Raw genomic sequence first — 26,813 nt, 5'->3', positions numbered from 1 at the left:
GGTGCCCTCCTGGTATCCCTCCTAACCTGAATTGCTCCATGCTGTGTTGTGAAACATGCACATGGAAATGCCAGTGGTAGAGGCCAAGGAGATGCTGCTGAGGAGCAGTGCCCGTGTGCTCAGCTGTGGCTGTGCCCAGGGCAGGTGGTGCTGCCAGCCCAGAGGCAGTGCTGTGCTGGAGTGTCTCTGTGTGAAGTGCAATCATTCCCAGGCCAGCCCTGGGCACTGCCCTGGGCTTGGACCAATGTGGTACTGTCAGTGATACACCGAGTCCTGTAGTGTTGGGGAATTTCTGTGGAGTGGCTTCTCCTTTATTCTTCAGCAGATGACTGGGTATTTATACCATGTGCAGCCTCTCCAGTGATTTCTGCTATTTATTGTTTGGGTTATTATCTTAAGCACTTAGAGACTATTAATAATTTCAGTTCTATAAATTTAATTCCTAGTTGATGAGGACAGCATGGTTCCTACATAACAGAAAATTTGTATGTGCAGTTTCTGTTTATAGAAACATTGAAGTTTCTGATATTAAGTTGCTACTGTTTTGAGAAGAACTAAAAAGGAAGCATGGCTATCTCTCAGCTTTGCAATTAGAACTATTGTGCATTAATGCACTAGAGCATAAACAGAGGCTTTAAGATTAATGAGCTAAATATTGGAGCAATCACATACTTTCCATCTTCATCCTTTTGCAATTGCATCCTGGGACCTCCAAGCATTACTCTCTGTCTTCTCTGTAGACTAATGGAAAATCACAGAAGGGGAAGGAGGGGAGCTGGCTGTGCTTAGCATGCCTGGTACTACTGCAAAATCTATGTTTAAAAAATGGTTTTTTCAGTCTTTTATACGTTCAGTCTTATATACGTTAATATGTGGAGTGCAAGGAGGAAGGAATTAAAACACCTCACTCTGTAAGGGCTATTGTCCTAAATTCCAGTTTCAAAAAAGATCTCCTTGTCTAGCAAACTGCTCCCAAGGAGCCGTTGAGTAAGGCTAGGTTGGCAGTCACTCAAGTCCCTATCTCTACATTTTTATGATTTGAAAAGCTTGTGTATACAGAGTCCCCATTGAATCAAAATTGCATTCAGACATTAGCTATGCAGCTGGGAATATTTGCTGATTGATGTTTGTTTGTTTCAATGAAAAATAAAAATTAGTTCCAAATATGCACAGAAGTTGTTGTTCAACACATCAGTTTATGTGCATTGTGAATTCCTCCTTGGGATACGGACATTACCGCGGGGTTTCCCTATAGAATTTGTATCTCTGCATTTTTCAAGTTGGAGCTCATCTTATATGCATTTCCCCAAGTTCTGCATTTTACTGTCCAAGACAGGGAGTATTGCCTTGTCTCTGGCTTTCAGGCTTTGCTTTTCCAATAAATGCTTTTGAGGAAGGTCTTGAGGAAAATCTCTGTCCCAAGGCTAACATCTCTGATAACACAAGACAGAGGTTTCTCCATGTTAGGGCTGGAAGGTTCCTTGTGTATGGTTTTCCCAGAAATCCAGTTTCACTTAAAGATGTGAGTTCTTTAAGCTCTTAAATCCTGTCTTTCAGGATCAAGGATCAGACTTTGCAGATGTCACTGATGCCAGGATTGCCATATAATCTTTGACCAAAAAAGTGCAGTCAAGTACACTTCAAATAGAGTCAAAAACATTTTAGGCAAAGAAGTCGACCTACCTAAAAGATCCTTTTATTAATCATGTAGATGCCAGCTGATCCTCAGTGCCTACAAGAAATGGGTACCCTTTTGATGTAGATGCTAAATAAATGCAAAGAGGCAAGTAGTTCCCAAAAGGCTCAGGTGTTTTGAGCTAGAGAGGCTGAGAGGAGCAGGCTGGAACAGCCAGTGAGCACAGGGCAGCAATGTCTGGCTCGTACAAAGTTCTCTGTAGCTGATGGTCCCTCCTCTGTCTTTGCTCCAGGTGCCTCATGGGGTCAACTCCTGCATTTTGCAGCTGAGAATAGGTGTTTGAAGTGCTTTTTTACTGTTAGGAGCAGCTCTTCCTTTCTGTCGTTTCTTTGTTCAGATAATTTTGAAATGACCAGTTTGAGATAAAGAATGATTCAGAGGGGGGCCTTTCTGTAGGTCTGATTCTGAGGACTTCCTTTGAAGACCGGGAGAAACAGTCCTTGGGAGTTCTCAAGGATGGAACATCACAGGTCTACCACGAGCCATGTGCCACAGGCAGCCTGGAGAGCAGACCCAGTGTGTTCCCGTGGGTGACTGCCTGGAGTTTGTGTCAGCCACTCCTGGTTTCCCCCTGCTGCAAGAGGATTTGTAGGTGCAGGGTGCAGAACAGAGTTAGTCCCTTGTGGTCTCTGTGCTGTGGGCAGCTGTAACTGCACATGAGTTGAGCTGCTCTGTGAAACTCTGGCTGCTTTTTGTGCATTTCTCCTGATTTCTTCAGGTTTTCTTTATTGGGGTAACTTCCTCGCTGCTTTGCAATGGAGGGGTTGTCTTAGCTAGTTTTCCCGTGCACACCCTTCCAAGGAATGTTGTGAATTAGAAGGACAAAACAAAGAAGCTGCTTTATTTTCTGGTGTTTTCCCTCCTCCCTGTTTGCCTGATGTTAAAGGATTGAAGCAGTAAAGCTGATTGGGTAGAGGGGTAAGCCCAGGGACTTGACAGGGTGAATGATCTGGATTTTGGTACAGCAGGATGTCGATTTTGGATGGTGTGTCCTCCTTTGGTGCCTAAGTACTGAGGCACAGTTCTTTCAGTGAGACTGTCAGGAGGAAGAAAGTTTAGTGAACCACTACCAGCTTCATAAATAACCTATTTAGACAACAAAAAATGCTGTGATTTGAATTCAAAGCAGCAGTATGATCCCCTGTTCTATTTTCTAGTAAAACGCCTCTAACAAAGAAAGAATACTGGAGAATCCAGCTCAGGCAGAATAGTACTAAGACCAAAGATTAAAATAACTCAATTAAAGAACTGTATAATAAAAACAGTTTAATAAAAACTAATAGCTAGGGTATATATTTGGCTTAGCAGATCATACTATACCAGCAGGTGCTTCTGTTATTAAGTTGAGCAGAGTTGTACTTGGCCACAGATGCAAATTCAAAATTTGCAGCTTCACAGATTACTGCTTCTTTTTGTCCACAGCAGTTCTATAACTTCTTTACAATTCAGATTTATTTTTGGTTTCTAATTCTACTTTAGAGTAATTGTAACTGTATCCAACAAGGATTGAAATCTATTATACCTACAGAAAATAACTGTAACTGTTACCAATATTTATCCTCTCAGGTAGAAGGTTCTTATTCACATGCAGTTGGGTTTTTTTGCATGGAATTAATTTTGACTTTTATTTTGTGTAGTCCAGCGTTGTGCTTAGCGGAACACCATGTGGTCATGCCTCTCTGTCGTGCTGTATAAAAACAGTAGCCGATTTTGCTACATTTTTAGAAGAAACTGGACTGTAAACTGGAATTTTTGACAATAGCACAACAGGGAAGGGTATGAAAGCACAATCTGTTTTACAGTTTGTATAATTTCAAGATGCCCATATGAATTATTTCCATTCAGATTGTCATATTTTAGTCAAAGCGCTGCTGATCATTTTTAATCTGCTGTAGTATCTGCAGCAAAACAATTCTTCTCAGGAATACAATATTAATGACAGAAGTTGAAGATTTTATTCCAGTTCCCCTGAAGAAAAAATGCTTTTAGGGCATATTGTAACCAATATTTGATATTCACAAATCTTGCTGAATGGCACAGCAGTGTTATTTTTCCCTCCTTGCAGTTCAGAATGTTTTACTGTCTTGAAAGTCAGATTGGAAAATAAATTTTGTCGATGTATGTTTTTAGAAGCTATTTGTAATCTCTCTCTGTTGAATGGAGTTGGCTGTACTTTTTTTGCTGGCATTAATGTTCATCGATTAATGAACAAACAGAAAATTCAACACAAATTGAATACTGACTCTGGGATGGGCCCAGCAAAGGTAGTACATCTTTCTGTACTGGTGCATTGGTGTGTTAATTCTGGTTTTGTCAGTAAGAATGGTTAAGGCATTGCTACTACTGAGGAAATAAAAGCAGAAGGCACTAAAGGATGCATAGATGATACTGTCAATCAAATTGAAATTCTTTATTCTTTCAAGATGTTAAATAAAAATGGTGTGATTGATTATTGGGGCTCTCATTGTTGGTCACATAACCTAACCTTGTTCAGCACAGCAGTAACCTATGGCAAGAGGGGAAGGAAAAGGGAGCATTTTCTGCCAGCTTCAGTAGATCCTGCAGAGCCTCTCTGAAAGCAGCAATCTGTTGAATCTCAGACTGCAGACCTGGGATTTGCAGGATGAGCAGCAAACCTGCTCTTTCTGCTGTGATGGAGTGGGGCTGCCCCACAGACAGTGACCACTGCAGCATTCAAGGCTTAAAATACTGCTGAGATACTCCCAAGGGTATAAAAACAAGCACTAGTAACTGCTGAGCCTTTCTGCCCTCAAGTCCCTCTGGTCCTGAGGTGCCTGAGCAGCGTCTGCAGGAGCTGCCATGGTTCAGGGGCAGACCTGCAGCTTTCCAGCTCGGCTTCCCATGTGGATTTTTTTCACTACTTTCAGGGATTCTTCAAAGGTGTGGCTTGCACAAGCAAGTACATTTAGGTATCTTTACAGGCAGGTTTTTTAGCCTTTCTCTACTGAATGGGTTTTGGTTTAAGGCTTTTTTTTTTTTTAAACATCCTGTATATTGTAACATTGTAAAATTCTGGTTTTAATAGTGACTTTTGGGGCATAAGCTGCCTGTATGTTGTCTGACTTCTGGTACCTGCACTGATTTTCTCACAGCTCAGTGTTCAGGAATTGTGCTTGTTAGATGTTGTCATTTCAGTTGAAGTGCAAAGTTCACAAGTCCTACAGTCTTGACACTGCATCAGCTGTGGCTGTCAGAGTGCAAACCTGCTAGACATAAATTGTGCTGTTTGCCCTGAGTCTTATCTAAACAGAGTCTTTTCTGAGCTTCAAAGATTGATAAGTTTCCACACTGCAATCACCCCCTCCAAGCACTTCCTTCATTCAGGCAATCCTTTTCCTTTTTTCCTCTTCAACGTACACCTATTTTGGAAGGAATATGCTGTAAAATCCGGTGTTGGCCAGCGCCGCTCAATCCCACTGCTGCACCCAGACTTGGATATATCCCTCCTCTTGCATCTATTCATATTGCTTCTCTTAATGTTTCTGCATGGCAGAATGTTATCCTCATGCTGCCTCTGATGAGTGACAGCTCATCTTGGGCCGGGTTTATGGTGGGAGGATGGACTAACTGCTGAAAACCTCCATCATACCGATGCAAAAGGAACGTCACAGCGCAGCCAAATAGCACGGTGCTGTTCAGCCTTTTGAGGAGGTTCAGATTTCAGTGATGGTGTGGATCAATCTCTGTCTCCCTCCAGTAACTCCCATCCCTGTAAGGCAGGTGCATCTTTCTGGGGAGTACAGGGATGACTATTGAAGGAGTCCATCCTGGTTTGGAGCTGGGGCTCCAGGCACAGGGCAGGGCCAGGTCTGGCAATCGCTGCAGCCAGGACTGTGGGTATTTGCAGCTGTGACACAGCAGCAAATCTGGCTAATTCCCTTTGGGGCTGGGGAAGTTAACAGGCTCTTCTCATCCTGTGGCAGCCAGTTGCAGCCACACCACAGCTGTAAAGTACGGCCAAACCCTGCATCCCTGCACTAGGCATGCATCCCTGCATTAGGCATGCATCCCTGCATTAGGCATGCATCCCTGCATTAGGTATGCATCCCTGCACTAGGCATGCATCCCTGCATTAGGTATGCATCCCTGCACTAGGCATGCATCCCTGCATTAGGTATGCATCCCTGCACTAGGCATGCATCCCTGCATTAGGTATGCATCCCTGCACTAGGCATGCATCCCTGCATTAGGTATGCATCCCTGCATTAGGCATGCATGCATGCAGCCATCTCGTGCTCACTCCATGAGCCGTGTGCTCATCTGCACAGCGTGTGAAGCTTTCAACAGCTTCACTGTTGCCCAGACATTGGCAGTACAGCATTTGGGGGGTTTGTCCCATGGCAGAGCTGCCTCACCTGGTGCTGTAAGCCACCGAGATCAAAACCAGAGCAACCACTGAATGTTTCATATAGTGGGCCAAAAAGAAAGCATGAAAATCACAAATAGGACAACTGTTACTCTAGCACCCGAGTGAAGAGGGAAGATAATTTGGTTTAGTATTTAAATTATGTTTTGGTTTGTTTTTTAAACTGGGTCTGATTGGAATTTCCAAAGACCTATTGTTTTATGCCTGATATGGTCTCTGCCAGTTGGCAGATTTTAATCTGTTCCAATGGCTTGCTGGCTGGACTGGGATTTGTGTTCTGTCTGCATTTCAGTGGCACTGCCAGGGGACATTGGGCCTTCTGCCCTTGTCTGTGGACACTTGGAAATTAAATGTAACTTAACCTTAGCACAATTTGGGGAGAAGTTACTACAGCCTTGCCATACTCGTTTTTTTTAGTAAGATTGTGACATCTGGGTTGGCAAAAAAACCCCACCCAATTAAAAAAAAAAAAAAAAAAAACCTGTTAAATCATTTGTGGTTTAATCATTGTCACATTACAACCACAAAGTACCCTAAGTAGTGGCCAAAAAAAATCCTGTTAGGCCTTTTCAGAGTACTTTCTGACCAAAGTGGCTAAATACCACGCAGTAATTCTAAATTATTTTTGTATGCTGTTTCTACTTTATGTTCTCAAATGGCTTCTAATAAAACTTCAGATAATGATCACTGGGATAAAAATACCAGTGAGTTAACAGCAACTGAGGAGCAGTTTATGGTGTGATGTTTTATTGCAACTCATCTTTTTAATTCTACTGTTTAAAAATTTATAGTATATTCATCAAAAGATAGGAATGCTTTTGATTTTTGGTTTCACTAGAAGCATTTCTTTCTTTTTGGGGGGGGGGGGGGGGGGGGGGGGGTGGGGCAAAGAGGGCACAAAAATCTCCTCCATTGTGTGATCAGAGAGGTCACACACATTATTGCAGAGATCCTTGTATGATGTTCCAGAGTCCTTGAACCTGGAGTTTTATCTGAAATTTTGTGGAGGTTTGGCAAACAGATATCAGAGAGGAAGTATTTTCAAGGAAGTAAAATAATATTAATTTTATCTTTTTATTTTCTTTCACAGTAATATCTAGGAGTATCAGATAACATTTAGTTTTGAGGGGATACCTTTAAAAGAAAACTTCTGGCAAACTTAATGCACTAAGTTTGCCATTTTTAAGTGGTACCTCACACATCTGCAAACCTCCGCTGTACTATTTGCTTGGTGTCTGAAAACTAATAACCTCCCTAGTTTTTGCTTTAATTAATCTATAGTCTGTTTTATTTCATTATTGGACATCTCCGGTTTCTGGTTGCTGCTGTGTAGCTTGATCACTCCGTGTCTCGAGGAATCTCAAGTGCTTTGGTTGCTGTAAAAGGTGGGGTTTGACCTGACCTGAGCACGTGCTGCATGGCAGGTAACAAATCCCAGCCTAATGAGCCTGGGGAGCCAGGCACTGGTTCAGTGACCTGCATTACCCAGTGTCTCATTTGGCAGAGAATTAAGAGGGGAGCAGACACCTCATCAGCAGATTTTCCTGAGTACAGACTCATTTTGGTACAAGCTGTCAAAGTCCAAGGACCCTCCAATCTGGCTTTTTAAACCTCATCTGTCAGTGGACTATAATTGGTTTATAAATTGGCTTAAAGATAATAACAGAAGTAACCTTTCTACACAAAAAGCGCGTCTGCAACTATCGTAAAAATTCTTACACAAAGAGCGTGCCTGCAGCTGTGCTAGACTTCACCAAAGCTTACAAATAATAGTCCCGAATAATACATGAGTCAAACATCCTAGTGAGTGATTGGTGGTGGGAGGTCAGTGCTGCAGAACAGGCACTGAAGTAACTCACACAGCCCATGGTAGAGGCACTCGTGTGGGAGTTGTTCCCGGTGGGGTTTGGTTGGTTTTTGACTGCTTTTTCTCCCTATGAGAATGCTGATATGGTGTCTGACTTCTGTCAGCTTGCAGCAGGGCACAGAGGTCTCTGCTGGACCCCCAATAATCCAAAAGCTGGAGTGCCTGAACTTTAAGGCACCTCCATGAATTAAGGATCCTTTGGACAGAACGTTGCTCATTCGGCACTGTTTAGCCAGGGCTCTTTTTCTTCACATCTGCAAGTCTGCAATGTGGGCAGATTATTCCCCGGCTGCCCGCAGATGACTCTTTGTTATTGTTTCCTTTAACATGCTAAAGCTCTCCACACATGGATGTGTGCACAGACAGCTGAGCAGGACACAGACGCCTCTGGGCTTTAACTGAGGGACTCACATACTCCCACTGCAGGTCCTGGTGGCATTTCCAGGTTGTTGAGTTGCACGTTATGTGAGAATACCAAAAATTCTGTTCATGGTTTCTTATCCGGTTGGCAGCTTGATGAAGCTATCAACTCTGATATTTAATTTCTCCTCCTTTCTCTGCTTTTGGCAATTATTGGAAGTTCAGTATCTACAAAGGAAAATTAGATTAGCAGAATTTAAGGACTTCTCCTCTTTGAGTATTCTTATTAGTTATCTAAATGACACTTGAGTGCAGGCATGCCAGTCAGGCCCAAAGACAGCTGGGCTTGCACAGGCCATTGTATTATAAAGATTTAAATTGCTAGATAAAACGAATACAATTTTAGTTTTAAAATAACTTTAAAGCATCATATATTTTTGTTTACTCTATAATAAATATATACAACATATGAATATACTTTTGTGTAAAATGGACAAAGACATCTTCCTTGAATTACAGTTGTCCCTTTTTTCAGTGAATTTTTTCTATACTTTTAAGTAGCTGCCTTAGTACTGTAAAATAATTTATTATTTTCACAAGATTCATGTTTTTAATATTATAAGGGCAGTAGAAAATGTTTGAAGATTTGCATTTAGATCCTCTGTCAAATTACCTGTTTAAGAAATGGGTTGAAATCTGTTTGAACCTTATTATTAAAGGTTATTCCTAGCATGATGGGAATCCTCTCACATCAAACAAGACCAGGACATCACCATTTTTTAAGTGAAGACCAGAAAAATCACTCCACTTAATTCACTGTCTCTAGTCAGCTCAAAATATCTTCCTATTTTGTCTTAGCACTCAAGTAATAGTCTGTATATGAGTGTTTTATCCAGGGCTTGTGGGTTAAGTGTCTTGGAGGGGGGTGGCCACAATCCCATAGTCATAATAGAATGAAGCATGAAGCCAGACAATAGAATAGAAAGTGCAATCTATCTATAAACCCTTTGCTTTTTAATTAAGACTATTTGAATGCCTATTTATTTGTAGACCAAGATTTGTATTATTTAGCTGGGTGCCTCCAGCAGAAGCTTAATTTCCCTGTGCCCAGAGCTGCCCCAGTGCAGCTCTAGCAGCATGTGGGAGAGAACTGGAGCTGACACATTTTATATCTCTAGCAGAGCTCGTGGCACTGGCCAGATGATAAAGGAGCGCTCCAGACTCATTTTGCTGGGCTCTGTCTGAAGCACCACCCTAGCTCCAAGAGAGAGCCCAAAGCTGCAGATTTTCCATCCAGCCTCATTATTTATTTCACAGTAGAGCTTTTTGTTGTCCTCAGTTTCTAATGAAACAGATAAGATGAATAAAAACCAAAACAGATGGGGAATTAAGAGTACTGGGCAGGAGAGAAGTAGTTGCACTTGAGGCCAATGAGAAAAAGTAGGGATGAGAGAAGAACGAGTTCTAATGGATTTGCTCAGTGCCTAGAAATACTCAGGATTTACAACCATGTTAGTCTTTTCAGTTAGGGCAATAGTGTCATTAATTTGCTCTGTTAAACTTGTGCAGACAAATGGTTACATAGTTTTGGGGTTTTTATTTCTGATCAGTTTGATATTTGTACCTCCGTTTGTACGTCTTCCTCAGTTTGATAAAGGTGACTGTGTCTCTTTAAGTGGAGTCTGTGGGTTTGGATTGACACCTGCAGGACCAGCAGAGCTGCAGAGGGAAGCTGAGCTGCAAACAACAGACACCTCAGCTCCACTTCTCTCAGACAACTCAGCTTGATCCAGAGCATCTAGGATATGGCTGTGTTTTGTCTTCCAGCCATGGAGTCCCGATCTTCATTTTTAACAAGAGAGGATGAGGCTTCAAACAGTTGACCAGATGTTGCTACATGTGGCTTTGCAGTTAGAAAATAGGTGATGTGGAGTAATACTCAGCTAAAAAATCATGGGAGAGATCTTGAAAGAACATCTAGTGTCCTCAGAAAGAAGATTGAAGACTTTTAGAGCAGTTGGAGTTACTTGCAACCTGCAAAAGCTGAACCTCAACTTAGACACAGAAATTCTGTATTCCCACGACTATAAAACAGACAGGAAAGCAACTGTGGTTTAGTAATACTTTTAGCGTGATATGTGTAATATTGATGTGATGGGTTGTAGTGATTTCAATTTATCATTCAATAGAGTGGAGCCTAATGTGAGAGAGCTGTGAAACACAGGTGAATCTAGAGAAGTGAAAATTGCAATGCAATCAATATTCAGAAAGATAAATAATCACAGAATATGTTGAACAGTTGTCAAAGAACAACTGCTTATAGTTGTATTGGTTCGTATTGAATGAAAAATCAAAATTCCTTTTTAAAGTCGAGAAACCATAAAAATAGGACATTTTGAGCAGGAAGACTGCACACATTTTGTGGGTGAACATCACTCATTCGGGCACCGTTGGCTTCTGTGAGGAAGAGGCAACCGAGGGGTTGTCCTCTGCCTTGTGGCCTTGCTTGGCAGATGGAGGGCTGTGTGCAGCAGGCTGCAGCTTGGGTCCTGGCTGATCTGGTGCTGCAGGTTGGGTCCTGGCTGCTGTGGTGCTGCAGGTTGGATCCTGGCTGATCTGGTGCTGCAGGTTGGATCCTGGCTGGTCTCAGGTTGGATCCTGGCTGATCTGGTGCTGCAGGTTGGATCTTGGCTGGTCTCAGGTTGGATCCTGGCTGGTCTCAGGTTGGATCTTGGCTGGTCTGGTGCTTCAGGCTAGATCCTGGCTGATCTGGTGCTGCAGGTTGGATCCTGGCTGGTCTCAGGTTGGATCCTGGCTGGTCTCAGGTTGGATCCTGGCTGGTCTGGTGCTGCAGGTTGGATCCTGGCTGATGTGGTGCTGCAGGTTGGATATTGGCTGGTCTCAGGTTGGATCCTGGCTGATCTGGTGCTGCAGGTTGGATCCTGGCTGATCTGGTGCTGCAGGTTGGATCCTGGCTGGTCTGGTGCTGCAGGTTGGATCCTGGCTGATGTGGTGCTGCAGGTTGGATATTGGCTGGTCTCAGGTTGGATCCTGGCTGATCTGGTGCTCCTTGATGACACACTGAGCTGTTTCCCAGCCAGTGCCCATGGCAGTGTGAAGGTGCATCGGTTTGTGAGAGGATGCACAGCCCAGTGCACCCTCTCACTGCTCAGTTTGATTCTGATCTTTCTATCAGAGCCGTAACAGACAGCTGAGTGCTTTGTCCAAGCACTCCCATAGCATGGTTTTATTTCGGTCTTTGAAGCCTCGGTACTTTCAGTGACAAGTGATAATATAATTAAGATGTGACATTTCTGTTCATGAGACCCTGGAGCTGCATGTTTAACTGGATTAAAGCAAATGGAACTTGGTGGGAGTTCAGCCTTAAAAATTGTTCGTTTCTTATTTGTTTAATCATGCCAGAATTGAACAAGGAAAATATTCTTCAAGTGTACCTTAGCCCTAGTTGTCTTGACTCTGCAACTGCTGCTCTGTTGATGATGACTCAATGCCATGGTGAACTAATTAGGACAGTACTTTGTTACTAACAAAAGAGCTGCTTTCTTCCTCCCTCCTCTCCCCAGCAGTTTGTCAAACAAAATTGTATCCTATACCAAAATAATAGCAACCTAATGTATCCTGGCACTCTGTCTCTAGTCAAACAACAGTATTTTGTAATGCTGTTTCAGTACATGTATTAGAGGAGTTGTGTTTTATACAGCCCATTAACACAAGGGAATCATTAATTTCTGGAGAGTGTCTTTGCCAGAAAGATGTGGGCTTTAAATCTTCAGTGTACGTAGAAAAGTAGTGTCCGTGTCAGATGTTCTAAGTGGGTATGGTCATTCTTGAAAATAATAGGATAGCAATGGTCTGTGCTCTGCATTTTAAATTACTGCAATCTACAGCTCACATTCTTATAGGAGACTCGTGGATGCATTTCCATCTCTGTGGACATGCTTAGATACATTGTATTCACAGATTTTCATATGGGTGTGGATTAAAGGTGCTGCTGTTTCTCTCGTTTGTGGGTTTCTGTGCTTCCCGGACAAAATAGTTTTTTCTTGTTTAAAGTGTTTTTGTGAAAATGAAGTTGCTCTTTCCACCTTTGTTTTTTATATAAACAAAGGGCACACGTGTTACATCTGTTTTTTGAAAGCTGTTAAAAACCTTTTAGCAATAGTTCACTCAGCTGCCTGTTTCTGCTCTCTCAGGGGTCTCCTGGCCTGACATGCACCGTCTGGCTGACAGAGTCCATCTGGAGGAGCTGACTAGAATTGGCATTCTGAAAGGCAATGTAGATGACATGGTGAAGGTTCATCTGGGTGCAATATTTATGCCACACGGACTTGGACACCTACTTGGAATCGACGTGCACGATGTTGGAGGCTACCCAGAGGTTAGTGCTTGTCCATGCTCAATTTCCCTGCAGATTAACCCCCTCGGTTCAATCGGCGTTGCTCGTGCTTTATGTGTGGTAACCCAATTGCATCTTCTCAGAGGTAGAGCAGATGTGCATTTGAGTGTCTCCCTTTTTTTGAGATGTAGTATTTTATGCAGCTTACGCTAAGGAAATCTATTAGTTCGTTGAAACAGAAATTGTTTATGGGAGGAAGTCCCTGGTGCTCTTTGGGCATTCTTAATCTGTCCAATCTCTTTGCACATCGTGTTGTTCCTTGGTGAGCCGCTGCTCCGACAGGTATCACCCACGCCCTGTGCTGTGGCAGAGCATCCCAGGCTACCTGAGTCCTGTATTGGCAAGATTCACCTGCTCCATTCCAGATGTGGGGCAGCTGCAGCAGCCCCCTGCTGTAGCTGGGCAGTAAATCCCAGTGGCTGTGTCCTATGGAAACAGTGCTCAGAGCCCTGTCCTGAGCTTTGATGTCCAGTGTCAGCACGGGCACTGCTGTAGATGTGCTGTCCTGGAGTGAGAGCAGAAAGAAAAAGTCCATCAAGTCTTTGCAAATGTGAAAGCATGACCTCTTGTATTTTGAGTTTCTGCAGGAAACACAGAATGATTGTCTTTTTCCTTGAATTAATTTGGTGATTCATGGCTGTGATCTGAGAGCAGAATAGGTAAAATTCTGTAACCAGTTAACAGCAGTAGGTCTGCAATGATAACTAAAAGAATAAAATCTCTACGGCAAATTGTACTTAAGGTTTGAACAAAGAAAGTTTACAGCAGCCTCAGAAAGATTTCAAAAGGATCTTGTTTGTGTTAAGCTGTGGTTATTTGAGGCTAACTGTTTAAGGATTTTCAGTAGTATGGTACAAAAATGGATCATTTGTCTCCTCTCATATGTAAGCTGTTCTTTTGCAAGAATCTGTAAAAGAAACTAGGAACTTTATAGGTGAGGTTTAAGCATATTTTGGTGTTTTTTCTTGTTGGGTGACCGGGCTACCTAACAGCTGCTATGGCTGGTTCAGTTTTACAGGAAGAGGAGAAACAGTATACTACAGTAAAATATTTGAGGATACTTAGTACATTCACAATATAATTATAATTATAATTGAGATACATTATTGTGATAATGATGTATTAGCATCAGCTAATAAACTTACATGTAATAAAAATGAAACAAAAATCAGAAGCAGTCCTATTCTGATTTTAAGGTTTCTGCACTAGCTGATACATAAAGGATGGATGCTTGTCCCTTTGAAATGCATTCTCTCTGTGTACAAATAGAGACACTCAGCAAAGTACAAGGACTGTGGTTACTTGGAAAATTCATAAACTTTAAAATCCAGGACCATTCTCTTGCATGGATTTGCTTAGATTGTTTTCACTTGTGTTGTGAATAACCTCTCTGAATTTGATGGACTTAAAAAACAGGAACATGTGTTCAAGACTTGATAAAGAGGTAACTAAATTTTAGGAACAAGTGAGAAGAATTCTGAGTGCAATATACCCTTCTTGGTTTTGCCTAAAAACTGTATTCCTTGAGGTTCAAGCAAGTACCTTACTGTCAAGGGAGAATTCTAGAACTGATTTTGTGAGTCTGGAGCAATGGACCCTGTACACCTTCCGTCTCTCAGCAGATTGCAGTAGTATGGCATACAAGCTATGGAATAACGTTTTGGCAATAGTTTTTGTTTTCATATGACTGAGTTTATAATTGTTATTATATAATTTAAGGGTCATTTTTTGAAAGCAAACTGATCTATCCACAATTTCGAAAGAGCAGCCTGTTACGGATAAAAATTAATATAGGGACTGTATTGTCAAATGAGTTAGGCTTTCCAGTTTTGTACTTATTGCACGTAAAAAAGCTAGAGTTCTATGCAGAATTTTATACCTGCAAATACTAAAATTATTTGTTTGTGTTGGCATGCAACTGCGTTCTTACATGAAGAATGTTTGCATGGCCAATTTACTTTCAACGTCTAATCCTAAACAGCAAACTCCTTGAATACGAAGCATGTATGAAAGCTCACAAATAGCTAGTGTTCTGCTTTTGCATATAAAAGTGCACATAGATGGGTATATGGCACCACCTTACTTTAAAAAAGTATGAATTCTGGGTTCTGCAGAAGAGCAGCCCCTTTAAACTCTGTGCAGCATTAATTTCACCTCTGGTAGACCCTTCCCTTCTCTCTGCCCAAAGCAGAGGTGCCTGGGTGTGGGAAGGACACACCAGGAGCCTGTCAGGGAGCTGGGCTGCATCAGCCTTCCCTGGGCTTGTAGTCCTCCTGGGAAGGGGAGCCGTGGAAGGATGCAGGGATGTGGTGCTGCCCAAGGCCATCTGAGCACGAGCAGCTGAGCACCTTTCCTGCGAGCGTGGGACGTGTGTGCGTTACGTGGGAGAAGGCTTATTATCCATGCCTCATTGTCTCATGAAAAAGCACATTTTGAAGACATCTAGAACACTCTGGAGTGATTTGTGGTGTGTTTTAAATGTTTACCAGCCAGTGAGATCTTCACAAAAAATTTTATAAAGCCATTTTGGTGTTTATTGTACGCTGAGCCCATGCCCATAGTATCGTGTTCTTTTTTCTAGCTGGTTAAAAAGCAACTTCTTTGCTTTTGGCCAAGGGAATTTCTGGGAGTATTACAAACGGTTTTTTAAAAATAAAAACTTTCCAAGTGGATATTATTCCATTATTTTCCTCAAGTGTAAACAGTTGCATTTGAAATAATACAATAAATGTTAATTTCCTAATTTTTATCCGTCAGAAAGTTTCGTGCGTTCCAAAAAAACTATTTCCAGACATTGTTAGCTTAGATTAGTTATTCATTGGTAGCCAAAGATTTCTTTTTTCAAAATTGGCAATAATAAGTTTTCATCTTTTCCAGTAAGCTGCTTTCACATGCGGCATTGAACAAGCACTTTCTTCTTCTATAACAAATGCTGTAAACGCTTGCAGATTTTCTTCAAAGCATACTCGGGGATATTAGAAAATATCGCATTTCCCTTGCTATTTTTTGCTTTGTGATAAAGAATAATCGCTTTTGGCCAGTAAGAACGTGCCTTGGCAACCTTATTTCAGGACAAGCACGTTGACAGCGGTGCGAGTGTTCCCGGCGGAGGCCACAAGGAAAGGTGCTGGTTTCCAGGAGGGCTGAGCAGGCAGGAGCTCCCCGGGGAGCGCGGCTCCTGCGGGAAAGCGAGCGCTGCTTTGAAAACCCACCCGCTCCTTCCGAGGGGCTGACTGCAGCTCTGGAAATCCAGCCCCAGTGGTACTAATCACTGCAGAAGATGTGGCCCTCAGTCAGACAGAGCTCGCTTCAAAGGGTGAAAACCCCACCGGGCTTCGCTTCTGCTGTAAAATTCAATCATGGAGACGGTTTGCTCGCATTCCCTCAGTTGTTTCTGGGTAAATTCGATACGGGATATAAATGAGGGTTTGTGCCTGTTTGCAGTGAAGAAGATGTGGTAGGTGGCCCCAAATTTTCAGGCCCTGAGGTAGATGAGGCTGAAGTTTTCATTCAAATCTAGGTTCTGTGTCTCTAGATGCCTGAGTTGATTCAATTTCATGCTATAATAATTGACTATAAGGCTCTAAAGAATGCTAAGTACATTTGATGACTTTCTATAATAATAAGGCGGTTAATTTAAGTTAGGTTAATAACTACTGTGATTTTCGCATCTTATGAATTAAGAGTTTAATTTCTTTTTGTTTTTTAAAATTATAAGATCTACCTTAGTTTAAATTTTTAATTCCAGTCTCATGAAAAGCCGATCCTTTTGTTGCTGTTCTGAATCACAAATTAAGTTTGGAGATCTGTTTTGGAGTTACCAGATCCTTCCATCACTGTGCGTGCTTGGGGAACATCTCTGCTGTGCACAAGCTGTGTTTGTGTCTGGCTTTAACAGAAAGCTTGCTCCCAGATCCCAGATGACTGACTAGGAGCTGACTGGGAGTTGAAGTCACCAAACGTACTGGAGAATACAGCAATAATCCTGTTCTGGCAAAAACTGTTTTCCTTATGTATCTGACTTTATGCTGAAGCAGAAGTTTTCTCTTTTTTTTTTTTTTTGTGGTTAGCATTGCAAATGGTGCATTAATGTTTTTTCCTTTAAGAATCAGAGGATGAAGTGAATTTACCAAGAAGCCTAAAGCTGTTATGTAGGGCCCTGGTGGTGCAAATTGCTTCACTTGCCATAACCTTGCAAAGCCTCGCTCCAGCTTTGGTTACCCAGGCCCTGCAAACATGAAACAACCTGTATGGAAGGCACTTATAGTGCCTTTACTTTACAAAGAGTAAAAGGGCTTTTCATTATTTTTAATTTCTGGTTTTGTTCTTGCAAGCAATTATATACCTTGAGAAAAGATTAGGAGCAAAAACTCACTGCTTCTGCTTAATGGGACCCCCATGAGGTTGTTTGTTTGTTTGTTTGTTTGGGGGTTTTGTACGGTTTTGTTGTTTGTTTTTTTTTTAATTCCTGCATAGCAAAAGCATACATACAGCCACTGAGCAGGCAGCATGCAGGAGGGAAACAGATGAGTGAAAACTGCCTCTGCATGCAGAGCAGCACTGAAATCCAGAGTGCTTACTGTCACCTGCTGGGCTGAGCACCAGCAGGAGAGTTCCTGCAGCCCAGGACTCTTCTGTGGGGTTTGAAGCCCTCCCAGAGTCAGCCTAGGGGTTCAACCCCGCCCAGAGTTAGGCTAAGAGATCTCACCCTGCTGTGTTATCATGTGCAGAGCTGTGCTCAGCTCCCAGCAGCGTTTCCCTGTGAGGACAGATGCTGGAGCCGGGGTGTTTGTGGGACCTGAGATTGAGCAGAGCTCAGTGCTGGGTCGGTGCAGTGCCCTGATGCAGACATGCCCTGTCGCACCCCAGAGTTCCCCTCTGCTGACAGAGAAGGTGCTAAGGACTTGAGGTTTTTAGCTGCTTGCTTTGGGTTTCATTAGTTTGATTAATTTTTTTTTTTTTTTAAATGGAGATACTCGCTTATGTTTCTTCGACTTACTGAAGTTTGCTGCAAAAGACTTTGTGCTAACAGAGTTTTTATCTGGATATTTATTGTCCAAATATTTCTGGTATTTTAACAGCAACTAATGGAGCTTGTGTGTTTTTGAACAATTCATTCTAGCTGCAGTAGGAGAGAAAAAAACAAAACAGTAGAGCTCTGCTTTCAGTTACATGAAAAAAGTAAATCATTGATATCATTAATACACTTTGGGTATTTTGCTATACAGTTTTCACTAATGGTATCTAAAGATCGCAAAAGAAAAAGCCCTTTCATTTAAAACTTTAAATGAAGACTTTAAATTAAGACTTTAAAGTCTGCTTTCTGTGTGTCACTAGAAACTTGTTCATTAGATTTTAAATTATGCTTGTCATTGGTTTAATTTTAAAACAGTGTTGTTGGTAGCTTTTACAATTCTTTCTCTCATTTCTCACAAAATTCTTAAAAATTTCTTCTAAATATTCTCCTCATCTTCCAGGTTAATTCTGTAGTTGTCAATTTGGTGATTTTTACTATTTGCCATCTCTTTCTTTCTCAAACTTAGGTTCTAAGAAAAGAGGAAAAATACAGTCCATATGTTTTGTTATTTCCATTATGATAGCACCGGAGCTTGGTAACATCAGAGGATCAGGAAGCAAAAATTCTATTTCTGCTCAGAACCGTGCTGTAGTGATGGATTGAAATTCAGCCCCAGCTGAACCATGAGGCAGCAATGCCTCAAATAAGTGGCAGATGATTTTTCCTCATTCCCTGCAATAACAGGAAAGTTATTAGGTAACTTAAACCCGATGCCACAGTTAATACTTAGAAAAAGAAGAAAAACTCTTCAAGAAAAATAGCCAGTTAAACATCATGTGTGCTCTATTCCCCCAATATTAACTTTGAGCTGTGTCCCAAAAGCTCCAGTGGTAATTAGATTCTCCTGCAGAAGTGGAAGCTTTGATTTGCAAGTGCCACGAGTGATACGCGGTGCTTGGGGCACATTCTCCTGTAACCTGCTGCTGATTTCAAAGGCAGGACTGACAGCTCTTCCTTCAGGTGACTCCAGGCAGCTCGGGCTGCTGGGGAAAAGCAGGATGGATTGAATAAACTAATCTTCATTAGTAACACTCAGCAAGTGAAACAAGGGCTTAGAGAGAAGGGACCAGGAGACACGTGAAATGGAATTTGAGACTTTTATTTTCCTAGCTGCACAGAGCTCCGTTCTTTTTATATTAAAGGAGCTAATTAGAAGTTAGATATATGCAGTGGGAGAATGGGGAAGAGTAAAAGAGCTGAGATTTCGCTTTGGTGCTCATTTCGTATTATCTAAATGTAATGTTGATATTCTGATTAATTTAAATACTTGACTGCACTTAGCTTGGTAAAGTGGTTAGGACTTCACTGTCCTGGGTGTGTTCCAACTGGGATAGTCTGTCAGGCTCCAAAAAGTTCTGTGATGATTTAGCTGGAAGAGAGAACGTGAAACTAGCTTGTGTCACGAGTGAGTCTTTTCCTACAGCTCGGTGCTTGCATGTGAGTACCTCAGGTGCTCTCTTGCCATGGCTGGGGTTTGCTGCCATCGCTGGCTTGAGGAAACTTTGGGGTGATGCCAACCTGCAGCCCCTGCTTTGGGTGGGTAGGGTGCCCTTGTATCTCCCTGCACTTGTGCATCCCTAGCTAATGCTGAGGACCAGCCAGCACAAGGGCATCACCTGTGGTTTTCTTCTGTTGTGATCCAAAAATGAAGGCAGGATCAGGACCAAGTGGGCCTGGAGCTGTCTCTGCTGCTGATTGCTCTGCCTGGTAGGCAGTGCCTGTGGAACAAGATCCAGCATGATTCACAGTGGAGTTCTTCCCTGGAAAAAGCAACGTATTAACCATTGAGTTGCTTAGGAGCAAGCAGTAGTTCATCTTTATACTGGGATATTCTGGGGATATTGCAAATTCTAGTCCTCCACAGCCCCTTTCTGGGAAATAGGCAGATCCGCATACTTCCTAATTCCCTGCTTATTCCAAAAATAGTAATATTTTGTATTACTGTACACTTGATTTGAACTTTTATTTTGCTTACATAGTAATAAAATCAGTTTACAAAATAATTCTCTTTTTCCCTTGACAGTCCTTATTGCCTAGCCATGCTGGAAATTGTTACCTTAGATGAACCATTAATTGGAATCCAATGTTCTTGGCGGGAGTACAGTCACAAATGACAGTGTCATACATCTATGCTTACTGGGGGAGGAGTGTCTCAATCTTAAAATGTGAGCAGAACCTCCAAATAAAGTCAGTCTTAGAAAACAATTTGAGATGTAGTCTGTTGTTGCAATATACCGGAGAATAAACAGTTATTCAAAATTTAGTTTTCACAGAATATAACTGAAAGTCTTTTTAGATGCCTAAACATTCATATTTTCTAGAATTGTTCACTTTTTGGGAGCAAATTATCAGCTTATACTCCCTCTGTGCAGCACTGTGGCAAGGGTCCTGCTCAGTGGCCAGGCCTCCAGGATATAATGGTGGTAGATAGAAACAGGTACCCACACCGCTGCTGTACCACCACTCACATTTTCACTCTTCGTTTCATCTGACTGCAAAGCAACATCATGGTCACTGTTGACAACAAAGCTTGAGTTGTTTAGCTGCAAGATGCAGGGAAGGTTCCTCCTCACAAAAAAGGAAATCCACTTATGGCAGGAGACTCCTACTGATGGATGACAGTGTGAGGTTGCCCTGTTGGGCTTTGCTCCCGGGAGAGTTCGACTTGATGAAAAATGGCAAGTCTTGTTTCAGACCTGTCATCTTCTGTTTGGGGATCGTGGTGTTTCAGTCATTAAAAGGAGTCCTCAGTTTGTCCTACTTTTCATAAACAACCACAGCAGTCTGAGGGCTGCCAGCCCCTGGACCTGATGGGTGTGGTGGCTACCAAGGTGGTCATGAGGGCCAGAGATCAAATGTCACTTGGGAGTCTGAGGGGTGTTTTAATCCAGCACTGTTCTCAAAAGAAGGTGTTTTGTCATCTACCCAGCTTGGTCACTGGCCCCTCTCTGCTTATTTCCTGTGCCAGCTCATTTTGTCCTTCAGCCTCGCAGCAAACCAGGTTGGGGCTGTCCTCTGCTCAAAGTGTGAGTGGCCACATACAAGCCATAGCCAGAACCTGCCTCTCTTCAGCCATTTCACACATCCATCTCCTGGTGAGCACCCTGCTAGTCCCTGTTAAAGGGGACAAGCCCACCCACTGCTGTCCTGCTTTGTCCAGCTTTGAAAAGCTGAGCAGTTATCCTTCCTTTGAAGAGCCGCTTTCATGGCAGGGATGGAGCTGCATCAGTACCTGCACAATCCAAAGACCTGGAGAAGAAGCACAACCCAGGACTGAGATAGGATGGGGGGAATAGCAAAAAGACCTTGCAAATTCCTTCCAGAAAAGTTCAAATTTTACTTTTGGGTAAGCAGCAGTATTCAGGTGCCTCGGGGAGTCTCCCTGCATTGCTGAGAGACATAGCCAAATGTGTGTCTTGGGTCTTGTTCCTGAGTTGTTGTTACCTTCTTGAAGGGAGAACTAAAAGCAGGATCAGACTGCAGGCAGTCTAGACAAAATGCCTACGTTGCTTTAGCAGCTGTACACAGGTAAATAAAGGGGGCTGTGGAGGCTTTACTGACACACCTGATGTTAAACACCATTTATTTTAAGTAAAGGCAAAAAAATACGGATGCTGTGCCAGGGCTGCCTTCAGAGGATGCTTGCGATTGTTTTCCTCGCTCTGCATTTGTCTTTCTAGCATCTGTCTTGGATTGACTGCCTCGGAAAAGACATTTACAAGGAGAATTGAGAAGTGTACTTAAAAGCCAAATATGGATTGTTTGTTGTAAAGTAGCCGATAGATAGTTGGCCAGGCACCAAAAGGTCCAGACACTAATCTAATTGTTTACAGCTCATGGAGAGATTAATCCACAAGATTGGATGCCCTCATTTCCTTTACACATTACAATGAATGTGTGAAATGCCAAACCCCAAGGGGCGGTATGAGAGAAAAAAAATGGCTCCATTTCAGTGCAGTTATTGTTTCAAGTTTAGAAATATATTGATTTTCTTTGAATTTTGATAAGAATACAAATTCAAAATGCCTTGCTAAATATCACAGTATTCTTGTTTCCTAGGCTCCTAGGCTCCTAGAACAAAACCATGTTTTCTTATTTTGGTGTAATATATAGGGCTCTGCAAAGTCCAAATCAAACATATGACATAAAACATAATGAACACACAGTCAGAAGGGGCAAACCTACATCCAAATGTCCAGGCTGCTGAGCTCTAGAGACCTTGGCTGTGGTAAGATGCTGTACATTGGAGCAGAACAAGCTCTGCAGAGGGAACAAAAGCAATGCCAGCATTGCTTGGGTGACCAGTGAGAATAAAGCAGACACTGCGGAGGGGCTGCTGCGGAGCAGTATTTGTGTAAAATGGGCTTTCTCTGAACTGGAAGTGGAGCTCAGGAGCAAACAATCCTGCAGGCCTGTGTCCACGCTGAAGTGGGAATGATTCGGTAGGATAAAAACATGGGTAATGAGCAGGGTGTGCCCCCTCCATCCCCCTGCACTGGCCTGGCAGAACCAGGGGAGCTCGGCTGTGCCTGGACACGGTGCCCCAGCATCGGGGGTGCTGCTGGGCAGGATTTGTCTGGGAGAAAGGGGAACTTTCATCCTTGTGATACTGGTCATGCTGATAGTGATGCTGACAGCCCTTGCTCCTTCTGCTGGCAAGGGAAAGTACCGTGGCTTTGGCCAGAAGCAAGATAGAGGAAAGCCAGGTGGAGAGCAGATAAATAATGCCGTGGTCTCCAGACATGTTAACCTCTGACTCGCTGGCTAAAGCAGAAAAGGTTTCATGAGCAGAGTGTGTGTGCACTGCAAGCTGGTGGACCTGTGGGCTGTTCAAGGGTCATTATGATAATTTGTTGGGAAAATTTTGCTGCAGTTGCAAAGAGTTTTCAAAAAGCTAATGGGGTTGAGATATATTTATTCTGATATTGTGATATTGCAGTACCTGGCACATTTGGGGGGAAGAAAGTTAATATCTGGAACTAGTCTTTGCAGTGTTTCTAATTCCTTGACTAAGCACGTCCTCATACATAATTTTATTTTACCAGCTTTTGGGATGAAGAGAATGTTTTGCTAGTTCAGACTTGTTTTGACTTAACTTTTAATAATACCCATCAGCACCATGTTGCCTGAAAGTCTGAATCTGACAAAAGTTTAGTTTAAATGGGCTGCTTTTATGAGGTCATGTGTAGACTCATTGCTCCCGAATCAAGATCATAAATGTGTAATTTTAATAACATTTGGTGAGAATAAGTGTTTGCATATCCTTGGAGAAATTGTTCTCTGCTGCATAGTTCAGCTGTTCCAGCCATGACGTGGCAGGGGCATTTCGAGATCTGCATGTCGCTTACCATGCCATACTTTGCAAGGGAGGGTAGAGCAAGGACCAGCGCAAACAATCATTTTTGCTCGTAGTGCAGTATTTCTCCCAAGGCAGAGAGTAACAGTACCAATCATATCTAAAGCCGTGATTTCTGTGGTGCAAAAAACAGTCGGGGGGTTGAGTTGAAAACTGGTCATCGCTCTATGGGAAAGCTGAATGAGGACTGACGGGAGGGAGGCAATTGCCTAGCTGAGTTTCAGTGCTTTATGATTCCTTTTTATATTTATGCGTCTGACGGAGCAGTCAGCGTGGGAGGGCTCGCTCTAAGGTCCTGCATGTATTTCCTTGGTGAGAAGGCTGTGTGTCGCGCAGGGCGTGGAGCGCATCGACGAGCCGGGGCTGCGCAGCCTGCGCACCGCGCGCCGCCTGCAGCAGGGCATGGTGCTCACCATCGAGCCGGGCATCTACTTCATCGAGCACCTCCTGGAGCAGGCCCTGCAGGACCCTGCACAGTCCTGCTTCATCAACAGCAGCGTCCTGCAGCGCTTCAGAGGATTCGGCGGGGTGAGTCGTTCCTCGCAGATGTTCCTATTGATTGGTTTTCTCTTTGTTCGCCCTTTCTGCGTATCTGAGAAGTCTTCTGGGAGTTGGGATGATTTGCACACGGGGCTGTTCCTAAAGCATCACCTTGAGTCATTTGGACCGTTTGACTCTGCAGACAAACTGGGGGGGGTTATTCTAATTTTTGTAAGTGGTTTTGTACTAGTGATTAATGATATACCCGTGTTTTCCCATTGACTGAAATATCCTCTGCCAGCATCGTACGGTGGCTTGCCAGGTAGGTGTTTTGTCTAATGTGTGAAACATGTATGTTATGAAATATGAGACTGAGTTCTGTAGTCCAGAGTTGGCTTCCTTGACAGCAGCACAGTCCTGTGCTTCCTGCCAGGGCAGAAGAGCCTGATGCTGTTTAGGTTGGGGAGGCAGTAGATGAAAACAGCAATAATTGCTCTTACAGGATTATCGACAGAACAGCATGAAACTTGTTTCTTGGGGGAGCCTTCCCCGTTTACCAGAAGGATGGGGTTCCAGAGCACCCGTGCTCAGTGTGCCAGGCTCAGGCAGCAGCATGAGCAGGACTGGCCAGGGGAGGTGGAGGTGATGTGGGCAATCGCTGCCATGCAGCAGCTGCTGGCCAAGTAGAGGGGCCTTGTTTGTGCATACAGTCCAGGGCACGTTTCCCGTTCAAACCACCACCCTCCCAAAGCATTCAGCAGTTGCAGTGCTTCCAGTGGGTTTGTATTTCAGCAGGGCAAGCATTTGAAGGGTGCCACATTGTTCTGTGAGCTTCTGTATTCCTGCACAGAGGAGATAGAGCAGGCAGCTGCCATGCCCCATCCTCCCCGTGGCTCTGCTAAGTCTCAGTAGAGGAGCAGTGGCTGGCAGTGGCGGTGATTTTCTGCTGTGAAAAGTCACTCATTAGGAGTCGTCTGCTGCTGCCGTTGACTGATTTATCACCGTACCCCAGCCTTGAGAGGGTGATTACTGTAGCACTTTGGTCGGAGCTGCCTTGGAACCGCCAGCCCTGACAGAAAAGTTGTGTGTGCTCTCCCCAGTCATGTGAGCCAACCAGGCTCAAGGGCAGCCACCCATGATGTGGGTGCAGCCTTATTAAGAGACACGGGACTTTACCCTTGCTGGTGTTTAATTCACTGCTGAGATCTGGGACATTATCTGTCTCTGTGTTGTTTCTTTATCAAGATTTGCCAGCCAGACAACCGAGGTACTGGTGAACAAAAGGCAGCTAATTCTGCATTTTTAACGGTGAGCACATGCTGTGTGACACCACATGCTGAAATGTATTTTAAAAGAACACTGTGCTGTGCTTGTGCAGCTTGAGACTGCAAAGGTAACAGGTTTAACTGTCTTCGTTACCCTTGTAAACACTGTGGGAGTGTTTGAATTGATTCCTGGTGAGCTTTCCCAGAACTTGCTCAGCAAAGCCTAGATTTTTCCCAAATGGCTGGGAATGCCCAGTCCGTTTCTGCAGCCTGAGGCGTGCCTGTGGCTCACCTGCTGCCTGTGGGGGCACAGAATAGAAGGGACAGTATGGCATCTCCAGCTCGGTAAGAAGTTGCTGGATCAGGCACTTTTGTTCCAGAGATTTCAAGCAAACTTTGTTCCCTCATTTTTGCTCAGCTTCCTGTAATGATGACTTGTAAGGAGAGCTAGCCAACAAACTTCGCTAAAAGAAGGGGCAGCCCAAAAGGGATTGAGCAAAAATCTAAATCTCTGATCCCCCTGTGAACAATACATTTTACTTAGAGAGAAAAAATAATAATACACACATACCCTGAGCCAGATGTTGTGACTTGATTTTGTCCAGGAGAAGAATGAAAATAAAATCTGAAACTGGAATACATCTGAATATTTCTGAATTCTTCACAAAAGCTGAATTATAATGCAATCAAAATAAGCTTTTCCATCTTTACCATTCTGACTTGATTCTGCATAAACAGAAGATTCAATTTGTGCTGTGTAGAGCGCTTAGTTATGAACAAGATGTTTCATTCTAGTTTATCCAGAGTGAGTGAGTATTTTTCACAAAAGAATTCCAGAGAACTTTCTATGGGATTAAAAAAGATCCTGTAAAGCCCAGAGTTTTTACTGATAAATATTAATAGTACAGGGGCTAGTACTGGTGTCAGTTCTAGCTGAAGAGTCCACTACAGCCAGTCCAATCTGCCTTTAAATGTAAAAGTAAAATACATTCTACAAAGGGAAATAAGTTGTCCATTTCCCTCTGCGGAGCTCAGCACTAATTAAAATGTTCTTAATTTGGTTTAGTGTAATTCACTTCATAAACGAACTTACATTCACTGAAGTAACAGCACTGTAATTCTAAGTCTGTCCGCACAGGGAATTTGTGGATTTTTAATAAATTCACCTTGGATTCATGTCTTTTTTTGGGCTTTGGATAATTTTCTTGACTGAAAGTCTCTGCACTGAGAAGCAAAGCTCACGTAGTGTGCCAGGAAGGGCAAGACTGTAGCCAGGTATTGTAATTTGTGCTGCCTGGAGTTAGCCACGAAGAGCTGCAGAAGCTGCAGGAGCAGGGAGGAAGAGTCAGCACGAGGTTTGCGTGGCTGCCTGCGCTGCTGGGACAGGTCCAGCCCCAGCCCAGCCTCCTGCACGCCTCAGGCACAGCCTCTGTGGCTGTCACTGCTGCTCAGGGACCTCCTCATGGGGGCTTTTTACCTCCTCTGGCTCTGGTGCGGATCCCTCCGCAGGAGAGCCAGCAGCGCCCAGGACAGTCGCCCTGGCTGAAGCCCTACGCTCTTTACTTGACAGCTGTTGAGTTCAGTCCTTCACAGACTTCCTGGGCCAGTTTTGGGACGTTTCAGTCACATGTACCTCAGTCCTCCATCTGCAAAACCAAGGTCCAGTTTACCGAGGTCGTAAATCCCGTGGGACGAGGGCCGCTGCTGGACGCTGGCACGGCGCCCGGCCCGGGGCACCTTTGCTCCGCCTGGACTCTGCCCCACACGCTCCTGAACAAACACAGATGTGCAAACAGAGGGATGTGCATATGCTTGTATGCATTGCTCAGGAAAAGCAGCTGAATCCTCGGGGAAGGGGAAATGCTGACTCCAAATGCTGCCCTTTAGGGTTTGACATTTCCATTCTTC

The 26,813-nt window shown here is 43.3% G+C and overlaps 1 protein-coding gene across 2 annotated transcripts in view; it reads left to right on the top strand.

Annotated features, from left to right (window-relative positions):
• PEPD (peptidase D) overlaps positions 1-26,813 on the top strand; it is a 143,398-nt gene that overhangs the window by 110,011 nt on the left and 6,574 nt on the right. For both annotated transcript variants that reach the window (XM_040075573.1, XM_040075574.1), the window contains 2 exons: positions 12,525-12,709; positions 23,497-23,688. In XM_040075573.1, coding sequence (XP_039931507.1) covers positions 12,525-12,709; positions 23,497-23,688 — 377 coding nt within the window. The remainder of the gene's footprint in view (positions 1-12,524; positions 12,710-23,496; positions 23,689-26,813) is intronic.

The sequence above is a fragment of the Hirundo rustica genome, chromosome 11 (assembly GCF_015227805.2).
Source record: "Hirundo rustica isolate bHirRus1 chromosome 11, bHirRus1.pri.v3, whole genome shotgun sequence".
Taxonomy (NCBI): domain Eukaryota; kingdom Metazoa; phylum Chordata; class Aves; order Passeriformes; family Hirundinidae; genus Hirundo; species Hirundo rustica.
The sequence above is the reverse complement of the archived record's forward strand: the minus strand, read 5'-3'. Positions and strand labels throughout refer to the sequence as shown.